Below are 15,649 nucleotides of genomic sequence, written 5' to 3' on the forward strand. Positions count from 1 at the left end.
GAATAGGACTTGAGGATCTGAATTGTTAAGATTTCCCAGATAAATTTTAGCCAAGTTAGAAAACTACTAGCTTAGTCTAACTGCAAATTTAAGTCTGAAAGATATGACACTATTTAAAAAGCCATATTTATTACTAATAATCTAAAGTGAATAAATTAGTCCGATCCTTTAGCAAAGCTGTTGAGCATTATCTTCTGCATTACCCCTTTTAGGCTCTTTTAAAACAACAATAACACGAAAGAAATTTAAAAATGAACTCCAGCTCCCTAAATCCCCACATGCTGATGCTGTAACCTCTGCGAGCTTAATTACGCAGGTGTAACTGCACACTACTGCCATCATCAGGGCACCGTTGGTTCACTTACTGCTCACTTGCATAATCTTTTCCACGAAGAGGCTTTATCAGGAGGAAGGCAAGAGACATGAGGATGCTAGGGGAGAAAGGAAGGGAACGTGCTCTTCCTCTACTTGTCAGAGGAAGAGGCCAGAAGAGGCGAACCCCTGGAGTAACCCCACTTGTCATCATAAACTCTAAGCTGTACAGAGCTTTCAACTTTGATAGGGATTCCTTTTTTAAAATTCTAGAAGCAAATGAGAAACTAAAGAGATGGATATAGAGAGAATCTTACCTCACTGTTCGTATGTTATGTGAAGTACAAGATAAATCTCATCAGAACTGGAATAGGTTTTTTGAACCATACCTGATCCATTGCTATGTATGCAGGTAACATCTCCGGGGTCTCCTGGGTCACACACTCATATAGCACTGAAGAAAAGAGATCCAGAATTTCCTGTTTCTGTGGAAAGTCAGAATCTTTTTGTAGCACATCAATGTATATTCCAAAATCAATTCAAAAAACAACTGTAAAGCAATTACTATGGCCCATTCTTAAGTTCTGCAGTGAATGATATAAAAGGGCAAAACAGCTAGGTCTTTATAAAATCAAAGTGCATGCAATATTAAACACCAATGAAATATAACCAAAATTAAGTCCCATGGGACAGTTAAGGCTGTAAGTGCTGTGGATGAGAGGAGTGAACCACGCTGGGTAAAATGAGCAGGCAGGACATCACAGAGCTATGTCTTGGGTTGGGCTGGCAAGAACAGGATCCAGAAAGGGCGCCCAGGATCCACCACACCAAGATGCAGTAGAAACACTGAGCAGAACAGGTTAGGGGGCGCCTGCACAGCAAGTCCAGCTGGGGTTAGGGGCAGGCGTGGGCTTTCACCAGAGACCTGTGGTCTTGAGTGCAGGCCCCAGCCCTCACTGGCTGTGTGATCTTGGGCATGTGACATCTCTCAGTGGCAGTATCCCCATCGGTAAACCCACAACAATAAAGTACCTACCCTCTGGGTCAGAATTAAAGGAAAAACTTACAAAGAGTACTGAGCAGAGTGCCCAATATACAGTGAAAATTCAATAAGTAAGTGGCAGGAAGGTTATATCACTCAACTTTCAAAGCAACAAGGTAAGGTAGGTTCTATTATAACCCCACTTTTAGAAATAAGGAAACTACATCTCAAAGAGGTTGAAAAATTTTCCCAAGGCTATATACCCTTGCAGGCAATAGGCCATCAATCCTGGATCATCTAATTCCTACATCCAGTCCTTGCCACCTGAAATGATGGATTAAATCAAAGATCTACCAGCAAGTACCCTTTGAATCCTTAAGAGAATGGTTTTATGACCAACAAAAAGAAGGGTTACAAAACAAATAGAAAACAAAATTAATAAAATTATGTAAAAACAAGAGAAGGGTAGTAAACATTGAAAACATGAATTAGTACAAGAATGGACATAAAGTATCACCTATCAAAACTAATGTCTTAGGAATTTTAAGTTGTTTTCTTCTATCAAGGTAGGAAGTTACTGAATTTAATAGGTTTAGACTATGAAAAATCTATACTTGCCAAACAAAAATCATCCAATGTGCCTGAGGCATGTTATCAATATCAAAGCTACATACGGATATTTTAGGTTTTTTTGGTGGTCCACAGATAGAAACAACAAAGTCTAGCAAACCACATAATATATACCTGACCCATGTTCACAGTTGGTTTGCAGAAATATTCGGCAAATGACAGAAGTGCTGGATCAGAAGTGAATGCTGAAATCGTTTCAGGCTAAAAAATAAACAAACAAGCATAAGTGAGATAATAAAGATTTTTTTCATTACTACTCAAACTGTAAGGCATGCACCTATAACCTACCTTATTCTTTTCACACAGTGTTCCCAAAAAACCCAAGGTAAAACTTGCTAGAGCTTCGTCAACCTGTTTTGCTGAGACGTTTTAAGAAACTTCTTTTTTTTTTTTTTTTGCGGTACGCGGGCCTCTCACTGTTGTGGCCTCTCCCATTGCGGAGCACAGGCTCCGGACGCGCAGGCTCAGCGGCCATGGCTCACGGGCCCAGCCGCTCCGCGGCACGTGGGATCCTCCCGGACTGGGGCACGAACCCGTGTCCCCTGCATCGGCAGGCAGACTCTCAGCCACCGCGCCACCAGGGAAGCCCTTAAGAAACTTTTTGCACAAGCTACCGTGAGCTACTGATTTATCAAAACAGGTGCTTCTTACACAACTCACCCAAAAAAGGCTTTCCCTCTCCTTCCTTAATGAACTGAAAGGCAAACTAGAAACTAGAACTGTTACTGAAAAGGTAAGGAAAAAAGATTATCACTCTAATAAGCCACTCAAAAAAAGACAAATGCTGTTATAAGGTCATTAGAGTCATCAAAGTCAGAGAGAGAGAAAGCAGAATGGTGGTTGCCAGGGGCTGGGCAGAGGGCGAATGGGGAGTTAGTGTTAACGGGGACAGAGCTGCAGTTTTGCAAAATGAAAAGAGTCATGGAGATGGATGGTGGGAGTGGCAGCACAACATTATGGATGTACTTAGTACCAATGAACTATACACTTAAAAGGTTTAAGCCACTATATTTTTTTATGTTATGTGTGCTTTACCACAATAAAAAAACTGGAAGGAAGGGTGAGGAGGACTGTCACTCAAGTTTCAAGACTGAAAATGGAATATGAAGGTATTACCACTTTCCACCGAGAGTCAGTTTACTTCTGAACTCCCAGCAGGCAGGAAATGGAGGTGTCTTTTAACTTTTATAAATTTGCCCCATTCAAACTCAAGTCTAAACTTATCTGTTTTCTTTATAAATTGGATTAGGATCTTTGAGATGGGCCCTAGTTTATAAATCAAAGCAACAGTGCTAATTCAAGTTAAACTTTGCCCAAAAATCCTTCAAAAGTATTTCATAGGGACTTCCCTGGCAGTCCAGTGGCTAAGACTTCGCCTTCCAATGCAGGGGGTGTGGGTTCAATCCCTGGTCAGGGAGCTAAGATCCCACACGCCTCCTGGCCAAGAAACCAAAACATAAAACAGAAGCAATATTGTAACAAATTCAATAAAGACTTAAAAAAATGGTCCACACCAAAATAATCTTTAAAAAAAAAGTATTTCATAGAGAACGTATTGAATACTGACAAACAAAATTCACTGATGTCAACTATATCTATTTATTCCCTGGAAACTATTATAAAGGCTCAGTCATAAGAACTAATAAGTGCCACCTTGCAAAAATCTTAAGTAAATGTCTTAAGTAAATCTTAATGGATTTGAGGATTAATTATTAAGCTAAATTTTTTTTAGTGTTAAGATATATTCTGACTGTCCCTGCCACTAACTGTAAATCATCCTTAGAGTCCTGGCAGATGGCCCATATTTTATAATGGTTGTCACAGAAAACAGCCAACAGGCCCAAGGTCATTCATCCTTTATAATATGCAATGATTAGAGAGAGGAGATCTACCTAAACGGTACCATAAATGTTATCACAGAAGTACATGCTTTGGGTGGACTAGTGGGATTTGAACCTATTCCCTTTCATCATTCAATTTTGGGGGGGGGGTTTAATTGAGATATAATTGACATATAACAGTTTATTAGTTTCAGGTATGCAACATAATGATTCCATACATGTATATATTGAGAAATGATCACCACAATAAATCTAGGTAACATCCATCATCACACAAAGTTATAAATATTTTTTTCTTGAGATGAGAATATCCTTCAGTTTTTACCAATTACTACCTTGAAAGCCCGAGCTTCAGAGTTCCTGTTAGCAACAGTCTGGGCCAGCAGACTTTGCCACCCCATTGGATCTTCCTTGTACGAGAGCTGACCCGCTCTGAGCTTAACATATAAAACCCCGTCCTTGGAAAGAATTGACCTGAAAGAAAACAAGAATGAATTTAATATGAGGTATTACTGGCAGTTGTTGGCTGGGAATGCAGTGTTTCCCAACAATAGTATTGGGAAATAAGTGAAGTCTTAAACAAGACTTCGCATGAGGTGAAGTCTTCACCACTTTGCACTAAGATATATGATTATTTACTGTGTCTAAACTCAATCAGTCCCTACAACAAAGTCATAATCAGGTTCTGCTTTTCTCTGCCATCTAGATTCATGGGACCTGGTAAATAAGAAGTCATTCTGACTATTGGCTCAAGTGTGGACTTCAAAGGAGGTATTTTATCTAACATGTCTTCATACTCCCTTAAATATCTACTGATTGGTTTATAGCAAAAAGAAAAGGATGCTGCAAATCTCAGACAGAACAATACAGAAAACAGCTACTATATAGATAGTCTGGGAGAAACAGAAATGAGGACTGTACTTTAAAAATTGTTACAAGCTTGTTAAACTTTCTGGGAATTTAAAGACTTAATTTACACACTAACTGAAGTGTAAAATTATTAACACTCTCTGTTCTTCAAAGTAATTACTTGCATATGACTATTTCCGCCCAAAAGTAATCTACCATAACCTCAATTTTATGAGAGCAATAAAACAAGAGAATGGTAAAGAGATGCAACAGAAGATGTGGTCTGACAAACACCAACTGTTACAAAGTTCCCTTTGTAGACATATGTAAATCAGCCTCATTTTCTTAAACTAAATCTTTCATTATTGCTCCAAAAGACAATTCCACTACTGTCCCAATTTAAGTCACTTCAAGTTTCTCAATGAATTAATATAAATAGGATTTGACTTCTAAATTAAAAATTTTACTTTCTAATACAAACTGTTTCAAAGATACAGACCACTTTATTCAACACTACATATTGTCCTGGGTGACATTAAAGGGTGACAAGGAGCATTCTACATAATAATCTATAATTTATATCTTCCCATATATTTCTATTCCTTTCACAGACACATCTGAGAAATTCTATATACTTACTTCAAGTGTTGGGTTCCCTTGCTTAAATCTATGAGCAGTTCCCAGTATCGTGGGCCTTTAACTTTAATCTGCCAAGATAAATGTAAACAGTCAATCCAATGCTGGGAAAGTGCTAGTTTGATAAAATGAAACCCATGCTTCTCAGAGGAAATAAAAATAAAATGGGCTAGAAAGAGATACTGAGAGGTTAACAAGCCCCATTTCCAGACGGACATGTAAGTGAATCATGTTCTCAGGCCATCTCGGCCATCAGTAAAGAGCCCCCAGTAAAGACCTTCTCTATTCCTCAGGACTATTCCTCCTGCGCTGCTTTCCCATTTCTTATAAAACACTGAGAAAGCACAGGCTTTTATTTAGCTATCTTTAAATGCTATGCTGTTCCGGCTGAATCTACCCCTTGGATAAATCTCCCTATTCACACCCTGCTTACCTGCTTTAAAAGGTGGAGTTCTGGAAGAAGGGTAGGAGCCATCAATTCTTCTTTGGTTTGTTCATACCACTGAGTGCCCTTTACAAATGTAAAGGAAGAGTCACAGCTCACCATATAGTCAGGGAGAAGTACAAAAAGAACATCACTCTACACTTCCCCTTCCCTGCAGTTTGTAGGCAGACTGTCAAACGGCACAAAATCCTCTCTGATACGCAAGTCTGGAAGGGCTACTGTCTACAATCCTTTGCAGAGCTAGCACCACTTTCCAGCCCTCCGAGCCCCGCACTTCACCTGCCAGCAGTACTGAAGCTCTGCACTTGCGAGGCCTCTGGGTTTCTGCATGTTGTCTCCTCTGCTGGGAACGTGCCCGGTTTAGCTGGCAAATCTCAGCCCAGACACCGTGTCTACTATAACGGCCTTCCAACCCCCAGAGATGCTGGATGGGAGCACGTCTCCGCTCCCCCTGCATCCCACACAAACCTCCAATTATCATAATTTCCTTAAGGAGAATGACTATGTCATTTCAACTTTGTACCCCAGAGCCTAGCACAGTTTTGATATTCGGAAGGTACCTAACAATTTTCTGAAGGAAGGATACGTGACTTGTAATCTGTCTGTACATCTAAATCAAAGATCTCTCATCACATACACAACCTTGGGCTTTAAAGCACTCTGCTAACAAATCTAAGAATCATTCTAATAGAATTCGTTTTTTAGAACACCGCTATCAGCTGCATAAAGTTAACAAGGACATTTTCAAACTACAAGCTCTAAAGATAAAAGAGCAGTTGATGGTCTCTAAAATATTACACCCATAGACTGCAAATGAGCCTGAATGGACTGGCAGAATGTACAAGAACTTTGGAAGCTTCAATTTTTACATGAGTTCAACTCACTATTGTCATCTTTTAAAGGACACCACTTTCAAAATATTTTGATTTGCAAAGATGGATGAGTGGCAATAAAATTACAAATCAACAACAGGGGGAGAGAGTTACCTTATAGGTCACTTCTAAGAGGGCATAGCAGGGCGTGTTTGTGTCCACATCCACGGGCACGAGAAGTCTCGGTTCTGCAGCCAGCACATACAGGTGCCGGAGAGCCTGGAGGTGATACCTGCTCAGAGAAAACACAGAAAGGTGGTAAAAAAAAAACAGGTGACGGCACATGAGCTCTACAATCTGCTGTGGTCTACGGGTTAAACCAAGTCAGAGCCAAGTGATACCTTCTCAGGACAGCAATCCTAAAGGAAGACGATGAGGTTCAATTAAAAAGTAATGGAGAAAAGATGTTAAAAAAAGAAAGTAATGGAGAAATTCTCTTTAAAAACTTAGACACATAACTCTTGACTCAAGAATTCTTTGAGTCTTCACAGTTAAGAGGTTTTATAGGGAAGTAAAAATTATCTAAACATGAAAATATTTAGTAATTAATTGATCACTTATAATGTTAGTTTTCAAATCCTTTTCTGCTCAACACAGGAATCTCCTTTTACCTTCTATGGGATCTACTTCTTTCTTTCTTTTTTTTTCTTAAGGTTTGGTAGGGAAAAGGGGGAAAGAAAGGATGACAGTTTTCCTCAGACAGCAAAGCTCTTCTACATATATATCCCTATACACAAATACATACACACACACCCAAAACACAGTACACCAAAAATTAATGGGTGACATTAATAGGTAACATTTTTCTTGCTGTGTGTGTGCTTTTCTGAGTTTTAAAAAAAAGTTTTTTTTAACTTTAAAATTTATATTTTAGAATTTAAACACATACAAAGCTATTACATTTTAAGATCCCATAAAAGGATAAAACAAGATTTCAAATTTACTTTTCTTTTAGTTGTATCAATTCCCTCCCTCTTCCCATGCAAATCTACCCACTCCTATAAATCTACCAGAAACAAAATCAATCAAGGCCAGAAAAAACTGATACATATCAGTTACATAAAGGTTCCTGTGCTTATCACCAAATTGCTTTGTTTAAAATAGCTGATACTCTGACCAGCAACATGTGAGGGCAGCCTTGTACCCTAACCAATAGCTGACTTCAACAACTCAAAAAACCCTTCCCTGAACTGACAAATGATAGACCACCTGTCCGAGTTTTATTAATTTAACAACAATATTCTCGTGCACCACCTATCACTAAATTATGGACTTCAGATCAGGCTACTTTTATAAACAGCTACCTTTCTGTCATTACTGTCTCTGCCTTACGCTGTAGTTTTACACAATGGCTCACTGCTACAAGGAGTGCTCCCCCTCTTGAACCTTCTCTGGGCAGATCACTGCGGGTGCCTTCAGTTGAGCTCATGGAGCACCTTGGATGTCACTGGGATATAAGGAGCTATTTTCTTCCCTTCCTCCACAGAGATTGGCTAGGCCTGAAACTCATAGGGAAACGGAAGTGTTGGTGGTTCTTTCTGCAAGCCTTTCCCAAGGTCTTGGTCTTGGGGTCTGAAAGCACCTGGTCTTCTGAGGCCCTTGGCTCCTTCCTCTTGAGCTCAACTTGGGTTCTGCAGGTTCAAAGAAGGAAAAAGTGGACGCAGTAGACAAGCAAGATGTGATGAGGGAAGGAGACCTCCACCCACTCCAAGAGGGAAGACCACTTTCCAGAGTCAGGGCCAAGGGGCTGGTGGGGCTCAGGCCATCTCTCCACCACCCACAGTGCGCCACCGAGGCCGTGGCCGGCTTAGGTGGGGTGGGCCAGGGGGTCCCGACCAGGGCAGGAGTGGCATCGGCCCAGAGAGGGCTTAGGGAGAGGTGCTGGGGGATTCTGGTCTTGAGCCCGCCACTGGCAGATAGGGGGCCGGGGACCGATAGATGCAGTGCCCTCAGCAGCCCCGGACTGCTCAGCCTCTGACATGACAATCTTCAACTACAACTTCATGGGGGGTGATGAGGGCGGGGGGCTTTGCTGGGCGTGAGGAAGATGTCAGCAAAGCCCTCCTGCTTGGAATGAACGGAATCGAAGGCGGGGCCAAGCCCCAGGGACTGAGGCGGGGGTGTAAAATACCGGATGGCGGCGGGGTCGATGAGGGCTCCAGAAGAGGATCTGGGGCTGGTGGTGGGCTCTCTGGAGGGTTTGCAGACAGGGCAGATGGCTGGAATGGGGGTTCCAGGTCCCTTTGGCTTTGGCTGGTGGACCCAGCTCTTCTTGCTGGGACGATGAAGCAGAGAGTCTCACTGGCAAAGCCCTCCGCTGGGGGTCTGGAGCTGGCAATGTCCTCTAGCATCACCACCCGCGTGGGCTGGGGGGCCTGGTCCACCTTTTGTGAAGGGCCCTCCTCTGGGCCAGGCGTTGTCCTTGATCGCCGCCTCAGGGTGGAAGAGGGCCAACGGACAAGGCTCAAGGGCTCTCGGCATAAGTGCAGTGGGTCGGAAGGCCTGGCCTGTGGGGACCACGTGGCCTGCCTGCGTGGCGAGGCAGGTGGTTGGCTGCGGACAGAATCCTGATGTTTGCTGTCGTGCCGTGGGCTGGAGATCTCCTCTTGGGGCACCAGGGGCACCCTGTGGGCAGCCACGACATCTTCCAGGATCATGGCCAGGACCTGCCGAGAGGCTTTTTCCAAGGGCAAAGGGGCCCCGAGGGGCTGCAGATTCGGCTGTTTTGGGCTCCTGGCTCAAGCCAGGGGTTGGCGGATAGACAAAATGGGGTCTCTATCCATATAATGGGATATCATTTGGCCATAAAGGAAAGAATTATTTTTTCTTTTCTTTTTTTTTTTTGCCATGCTGCGCAGCTTGCAGGATCTTAGTTCCCCAACCAGGGACTGAACCCGAGCCCCAGCAGTGAAAGCACTAAGTCCTAACCACTAGACTGCCAAGGAATCCCCCCTTTTTTTAAACATATCGAAAACTTTAACATATGCAGAGCTTTTGTATTATCAGACTGCTTCTACATGTTTGAGGTTCTACTGCTCACTTCCACTTCTAAATTGTCTAATTCTTTGCTGCATTTTGCTTTTCTGTCCCCTCTTTGTCAATTATAGAAAACTTCTCAGCATTCATGTAAAAGAGAGAAAAAACAGAATTCATATAGACATTGCCGCTAAATCAGACAAATTCCTCTCTTGGAACTAAACAATTTTGCCAAAACATATTCATCTTCTCTTAGCTGCTCTCTTTTGCATGATGAGTTTTTCCCTAAAGATAACCCTGGCCTACTTCTGGGTTTAGAGCAGTCCTGTTGCCTGGAGAATGGGAGAAGACTGATCAGTCATCAGATGCCCAAAGTTCTCTTCTGGCTTAATATTTCGTGAGAGAAACTTTTTAAAAGATTTACCCAGGGAGATAACTAAGTTGAAGAACAGAATAAAGCTAATTTGGAAACAAATCCATGGAGCCAAAACACAATCAATTTACCCCCTTAGAGAATTTAAGGAAGATCATGTGAGGAAAATCACTAGACTCACCGGTTGTCAGTGCTGTGAGCTGGGAAGTGCGGGTAAAGGGCACAGAGGAGAGCGGCAATGGAAGAGTTTGATGTGCTCAAAGAGTACCTGCAAAACAAATTCGGGAGGGACAGACGCTGTTAATCATACTGTGCAAACTTTCATGGCATTCTCGAGAATCAGGAAATTCGGGTAGTGTGGCAATGCACGCTGATAAAGCTAACCCTCGATCAATACAAATGCGTCAACGCTGTGAACACCTGACTTTACAGTCAGTCCTTAAGGCACTCCAACACCACCTACTATTTAAAGCAGGAGTGACTATTCACAAATATTAAATTTTAAAACTTGAATTAGTGAGCAAAGTTTTAACCTAAAAGAGAACAGTAGTGAGGACCATGAGTGCAATTCTAGAGATTACAGATATTGAAAAAGTCAAGTGTAAAGTATGCTACCTTCTCCAGTTTTATATATACCTATTTATAGAAATATGCACCTTACTTCTAAACATACAAGGTTTCTTTACTGGGTATCTCAAACATTTTTTTCCTTTCTGTAAAGCATAAGCATTTCCTTAGAATGCTAGACTAAATAAAACAGGCAAAAGCTACCACTAAAAATTTACAGTGACTGGATAAACAACTATTCCTTGAAAAACAGGTTTTTTTTCTTATCGATATGACAAACTTATTTTACAAAGGCCACATACTCTTAGTAAAGTAAAATCTTTTGAAATTTTCGTCCAATTATTTTACTGTTGCTCGAATTCAGCATGGCCAACAGGCAGATTTGTCTAAAGTTTTAGCTTTTCTTACAAATATTTTGAAATAAATATGGTTCAGAACATCACATAAAACCACTGTTGTCACTATTCTATATACATATATCTTTTATTATACATATACACATACACACATCCCCAAATCTCTTTCCTTATCTTTTTTAATAATTAGGGTATCAAGTAAGAATTGAGCATTTATCATACACACATATATTTAATGAAGAAGAGATTTCAAAATTTAAATATGGAAATATATCTATGTTGACATGTGCATTTCCACTTTACCATTCTGATAAAACCAAAATCCAAAGATAAACATTAGATATTAATGTTAGAAATGTTGAGATTAAGCATAAGGGTGTAACTATGCTATGAGAAATGTAAATGTTGTTACAGAGTACACATAAGCATTCAAAGATTAAAAAAGTCACTAGAAAAGCAGCAGCAGAATGGGAGAAAATCTACTCAGTATGAAAGAAGAACAAGTAGGGTCATGCAATGTGTGATGACAAAAGATGAGATTGAATAAAGATAAAATAAATGCAGGGGCTTACTCTGAAAGGAGATAAATTTTCAAAAATCATAAAATACGAATTTTCATAATATTTCCTTAACCACTCTTAATTTTAAACAATTAAAAGAAGAAACTTCTACAAAACCTGTCAAAAGGGAATGAATGCACACCTTTCTAATAATCTTTACTTTCTGTACTTCTGAAAAGGTGAGTTCCAATGTTTTAACTCAGTCTTAAGAGTGTAAAATAAACCTACTGACTTATAGGAAGTATGTCAGTTGTCCAAGGTCACATACTAAATAAATGAAAGGATACACCATACCCACAGATTGAGAGACTCAATGTTATAACAGATTTCAATTCCTCCAAACCAGTGGATAGACTCAATGCAACTCCGATCAATATTCTATCATGTTATTTAGTGTGGAAAAATCAAAAACAAATTCCATTATTTATAAAAAATGCAAAGAGCCAAGAACAGAAAAACACATTTTTGAAGAAGAAATCTCAGTTTGGAGGATTTACTCTAACTGGATATCAAAACTTATTACAAAACTACAATACTTAAGACAAGTGTGGTACTGTGCAAGTACAGAAAAACAGACAATTGAACATAACAGCCCAGAAATAAACATATGTATATGGACACTTAATTTATAACAAAAGTGGTACTACAGAATAGTACAGAAAGGATAAACTTTTTGATACCTGTAAGGTGTCAACTGGGGAAAAAAACACAGAAAAATCAGTTCCAGGTCAACTTTAAATCCAAAAGTGAATGGAAAAGCTAAAAAACTTCTAGAAGATAAATAACCAAATATCTTCATTTCTGGTGGATAAGAATATATTTCATTAAAAGAACAAAGAAGTACAAACGATAAAAGAAAAATATTAATAATTCTGTTCGTCAAAAGACAACATTAAGAGAGTTAAAAGGCAAGCCACAGAGTAGGAGAAGATAACTACAACATACAAAACTGACAAAGGTCTTGGGATCATAATGATAAGCTAATGTGGAATAGTCATATCAAAAGAAACAGACAGTAGGGACTTCCCTAGTGGCACAGTGGTTAAGAATCCGCCTGCCAATGTAGGGGACACGGGTTCGAGCCCTGGTCTGGGGAGATCCCACATGCCGCGGAGCAACTAAGCTCATGTGCCACAACTACTAAGCCTGCGCTCTAGAGTCCGTGAGCCACAACTAGTGAGCCCACATGCCGCAGCTACTGAAGCCTGTGTGCCTAGAGCCCGTGCTCCACAGCAAGAGAAGCCACCTCAGCGAGAAGCCCGTGCACCGCAACTGAAGAGTAGCCCCTGGTCGCCGCAACTAGAGAAAGCCCGTATGCACAGCAACGAAAACCCAACACAGCCAAAAATGAATGAATGAATTAATTAATTAATTAATTAATTTTTTAAAAAAGAAACAGAAAGTAGAACAGTGGTTGCCAGGGGGTGGGGGAAGGGGAAATGAAGTATAGCTGTTTAAAGGGTATAGAGTTTCAGTTTTGAAAAATGAAAGTTTTGGAGATTGGTTGCACAACAATGTGAATATAATACTACTGAACTGTACATTTAAAAATGGTTAAGATGGGAAATTTTATGTTATGTATATTATACCACAAATAAAAATTTTTAAATGAATAAACCAATATGAAAATGGGTAGCAAGAGATTTGGACATCACAAGAGGAGACTTTTCAGTTGGCCATTAAAGATATAAAAAGGTGCCAAATACCATTATTCAGGAAAATGGAAATTAAAACCTCAATGAGATACTACTACGTGCCAGCTAAAATTAGGAAGGCTAACAATAACAAGTGTTGACAGGATGGGGAGCAACTGGAACTTCATATGATGCTGATGAGTATATAAAATGGTAAAACCACTCTGGCGTACTGATGGCATTATTTACTGAAATAGAACATACATATATACCCTCTGACCCAGTTCTACTCATAGATCTATACATAACAAAATCAAAAACATGTACAAGAACATTCATAACAGTCCCAAACTAGAAAACAAACATATCCATCACTAACAGAATAAATTAATAACTGTGGTATAACCATACAGTTCAATTCAACAGCACTGAAACATGAATAAACCAATGCTACACGCAACATGGATGAATCTCAAACATAATGTTGAGCAAAAGAAATAAAGCACAAAAGGATACATAGTATATGATTTCATCTGAATTTCAAAAACAGGCAAAACCAGTCAAAGGTGTTAGAAAGCTACGTAGCGGTTATCTTTGGGCAGAAGTAAAGTAACAGTGAATTGGGAGGGACAGAGCAGGGTTGGAGATGGGTTGTCTCGGTTACATCTTGATCTACATAATATCAAACAGATTTTCATACTGTAGGTAGTTCATTGAGTCATGCTCCTATGATTTGCACACTTTTCTGTGTATGGATTTTTATTCAAAACAGATCATTAAAAGCCAAAGAAGTCTTATAAAGGGATGAGGTGGTCAGGAATGATAGATCCTGGAAAGAGAGCAAGAAAGTTGAAAACTAAGGCAATCTCATAGGATCTGGTGACTGAAAGTATTCATGACCATTATGAGAAAGCAATTTAGTAGAAGAGTAAAGTCATTAATGAGGGGGAACAAGAGGTGATGCAATGAAGTACTGAGTATAGACTCTTCTGAGAAACGCAGTGATGCCAAGTGTGTTAGAGAGAGGATGGTAACTCTACTGGGTGGGGCATAAACTGGTGGTTAAACTATGAAAAAGCCCTTTTTAAGTGTAATAATGCCCTGAGATACGCTAATAGCTAGTCAGAATTGAAAATTTTCATGCATCTTCAAAATCAAAATAAGTCACTCTTTGAGATCTTGCTCATGAGATCTTTTCACTGAGGAAAAAATATATATATTCATTTACCTTCCTCCTCCCAAAAACAGAAGTCCAAGGGCCATGTGATGGGCTAAGTGGAAACCATAGTTCATTTCACCACCCGTTTTCATGTGCAAGAAGCGACAAAGCTGCAAAACCTTCAGGCTCCCCGAGCCAGCCATCACCATGGCGAGAGACAGCAGCACCACACTCAGGCAAGCCTCCAGGTTGTAAGGGCCTGTCTGGAGACGCAGAAGATGACATGCTATAACCGCTGTGCTACCTTTTCTTTATTATCAAAACTAAAGCAGCCAGCATTGGACTACAAATGTTCACAACTTTAAAAAATCTGAAAAAACAACTATTTTCCCTGATTATGAAATTTAAGTTCCATGTTGAAAATTCAGAAAATAAAGTATCAAAAGGAAATAACAATCACTTGGAATACTAACAGCTGTAAACATTTTGGCTTTCGTTTTCTCCAAATCTTTCCCTGTATCTATTTTGCTTTTAATGAAACTGAGATATTACTATACACAGTATTTTTAAGCTTTTTAATCTACTTTATTATGAGCAATCTTCACTCATAAAAATTTCTTACAGAACATGATTTTGATAGCTCCTCTATATAACAGTGTAGATACACCACAGTCCATTTTTTGACTGGTTTTAGATATTCTGTTTCCAATTTTCTAATATAAATAATGTTGATTAAATGTGTTGCTGCTTTTTTAACCAAGAAATAAAATCTTGCAGTCTTACTATCATCAGAGCAGCAATCCTCAAAACAACTGCATTTTTACTAAGTACTAATTTTTTCAAAAAGCAGTTACCATGATTCAGTACTGAGCATGGCACAAGGTATGACAATCCATGAAGGTTATGGCTTTTCTTATTTATTTTCTTGTCACAAGAATTAGATACCTTCAAGCATAGTCACATTCTCACCTAATATCCCAGAACTAAAATACAAAAGATAAGCCAAAGCTTCAAATCTCCCATTCTAAATTCAAAAACTGTGCATATATTTGGCAACACATAAGTAATCGAATTATCAGTGAATTTTCTTCAAGTTTAATTTTATTCCCAAGGAAAATCATCATAAAAAGACTTACTACAGAAGCATTAGGTGCGGACAAATAAGTCATAAAATCTTTTGCAAATTTATGCTGGAAAAACAAAAGAAAAAAATTAAGGTTAAAAGAAGCATACTAAGACTCTGTAAAAAAGAAAACAGAACACAGTAAACGAAGATACTTCTTACCAAACAGTTAAATGCTGATAAGTTTTCTGAGCCAGCAAATCGAAAACCCAGAGACAAACAAGCTCCTGCAATTATGTAGACATGTGCCTGCCTGAAAACAGATCACAAGAAATTTAAATACTGTCCTTGTCTTGCTTTAAAATTCATTATTACTATTATTTGGGGATACAAA

The 15,649-nt window shown here is 39.5% G+C and overlaps 2 protein-coding genes across 12 annotated transcripts in view; both read right to left on the reverse strand.

Annotated features, from left to right (window-relative positions):
- The window catches only part of ANAPC1 (anaphase promoting complex subunit 1), a 167,060-nt gene that overhangs the window by 77,953 nt on the left and 73,458 nt on the right, over positions 1–15,649 (reverse strand). For 10 of the 11 annotated variants that reach the window (XR_007470730.1, XR_007470729.1, XR_007470731.1 and 7 more), the window contains 10 exons: positions 15,478–15,568; positions 15,329–15,382; positions 14,262–14,455; positions 10,098–10,184; positions 6,682–6,799; positions 5,684–5,761; positions 5,254–5,321; positions 4,101–4,239; positions 2,039–2,125; positions 702–797 (listed from right to left, as the gene is read on the reverse strand). Coding sequence is in view for 7 of the 11 variants with exons in the window: in XM_033399993.2 (XP_033255884.1) it covers positions 702–797; positions 2,039–2,125; positions 4,101–4,239; positions 5,254–5,321; positions 5,684–5,761; positions 6,682–6,799; positions 10,098–10,184; positions 14,262–14,455; positions 15,329–15,382; positions 15,478–15,568 (1,012 nt within the window). In the remaining 4 variants the exon portion in view is untranslated. The remainder of the gene's footprint in view (positions 1–701; positions 798–2,038; positions 2,126–4,100; positions 4,240–5,253; positions 5,322–5,683; positions 5,762–6,681; positions 6,800–10,097; positions 10,185–14,261; positions 14,456–15,328; positions 15,383–15,477; positions 15,569–15,649) is intronic. The other variant, XM_033399995.2, reaches the window with a different exon arrangement.
- On the reverse strand, positions 6,808–9,355 carry LOC117195398 (proline-rich protein 14-like). The gene has a single exon (XM_033400000.2). It carries the CDS (start codon positions 9,222–9,224, stop codon positions 8,535–8,537), a length of 690 nt encoding a protein of 229 aa, XP_033255891.1. The 5' UTR covers positions 9,225–9,355; the 3' UTR covers positions 6,808–8,534.

The sequence above is a fragment of the Orcinus orca genome, chromosome 13 (assembly GCF_937001465.1).
Source record: "Orcinus orca chromosome 13, mOrcOrc1.1, whole genome shotgun sequence".
NCBI classification, from domain to species: domain Eukaryota; kingdom Metazoa; phylum Chordata; class Mammalia; order Artiodactyla; family Delphinidae; genus Orcinus; species Orcinus orca.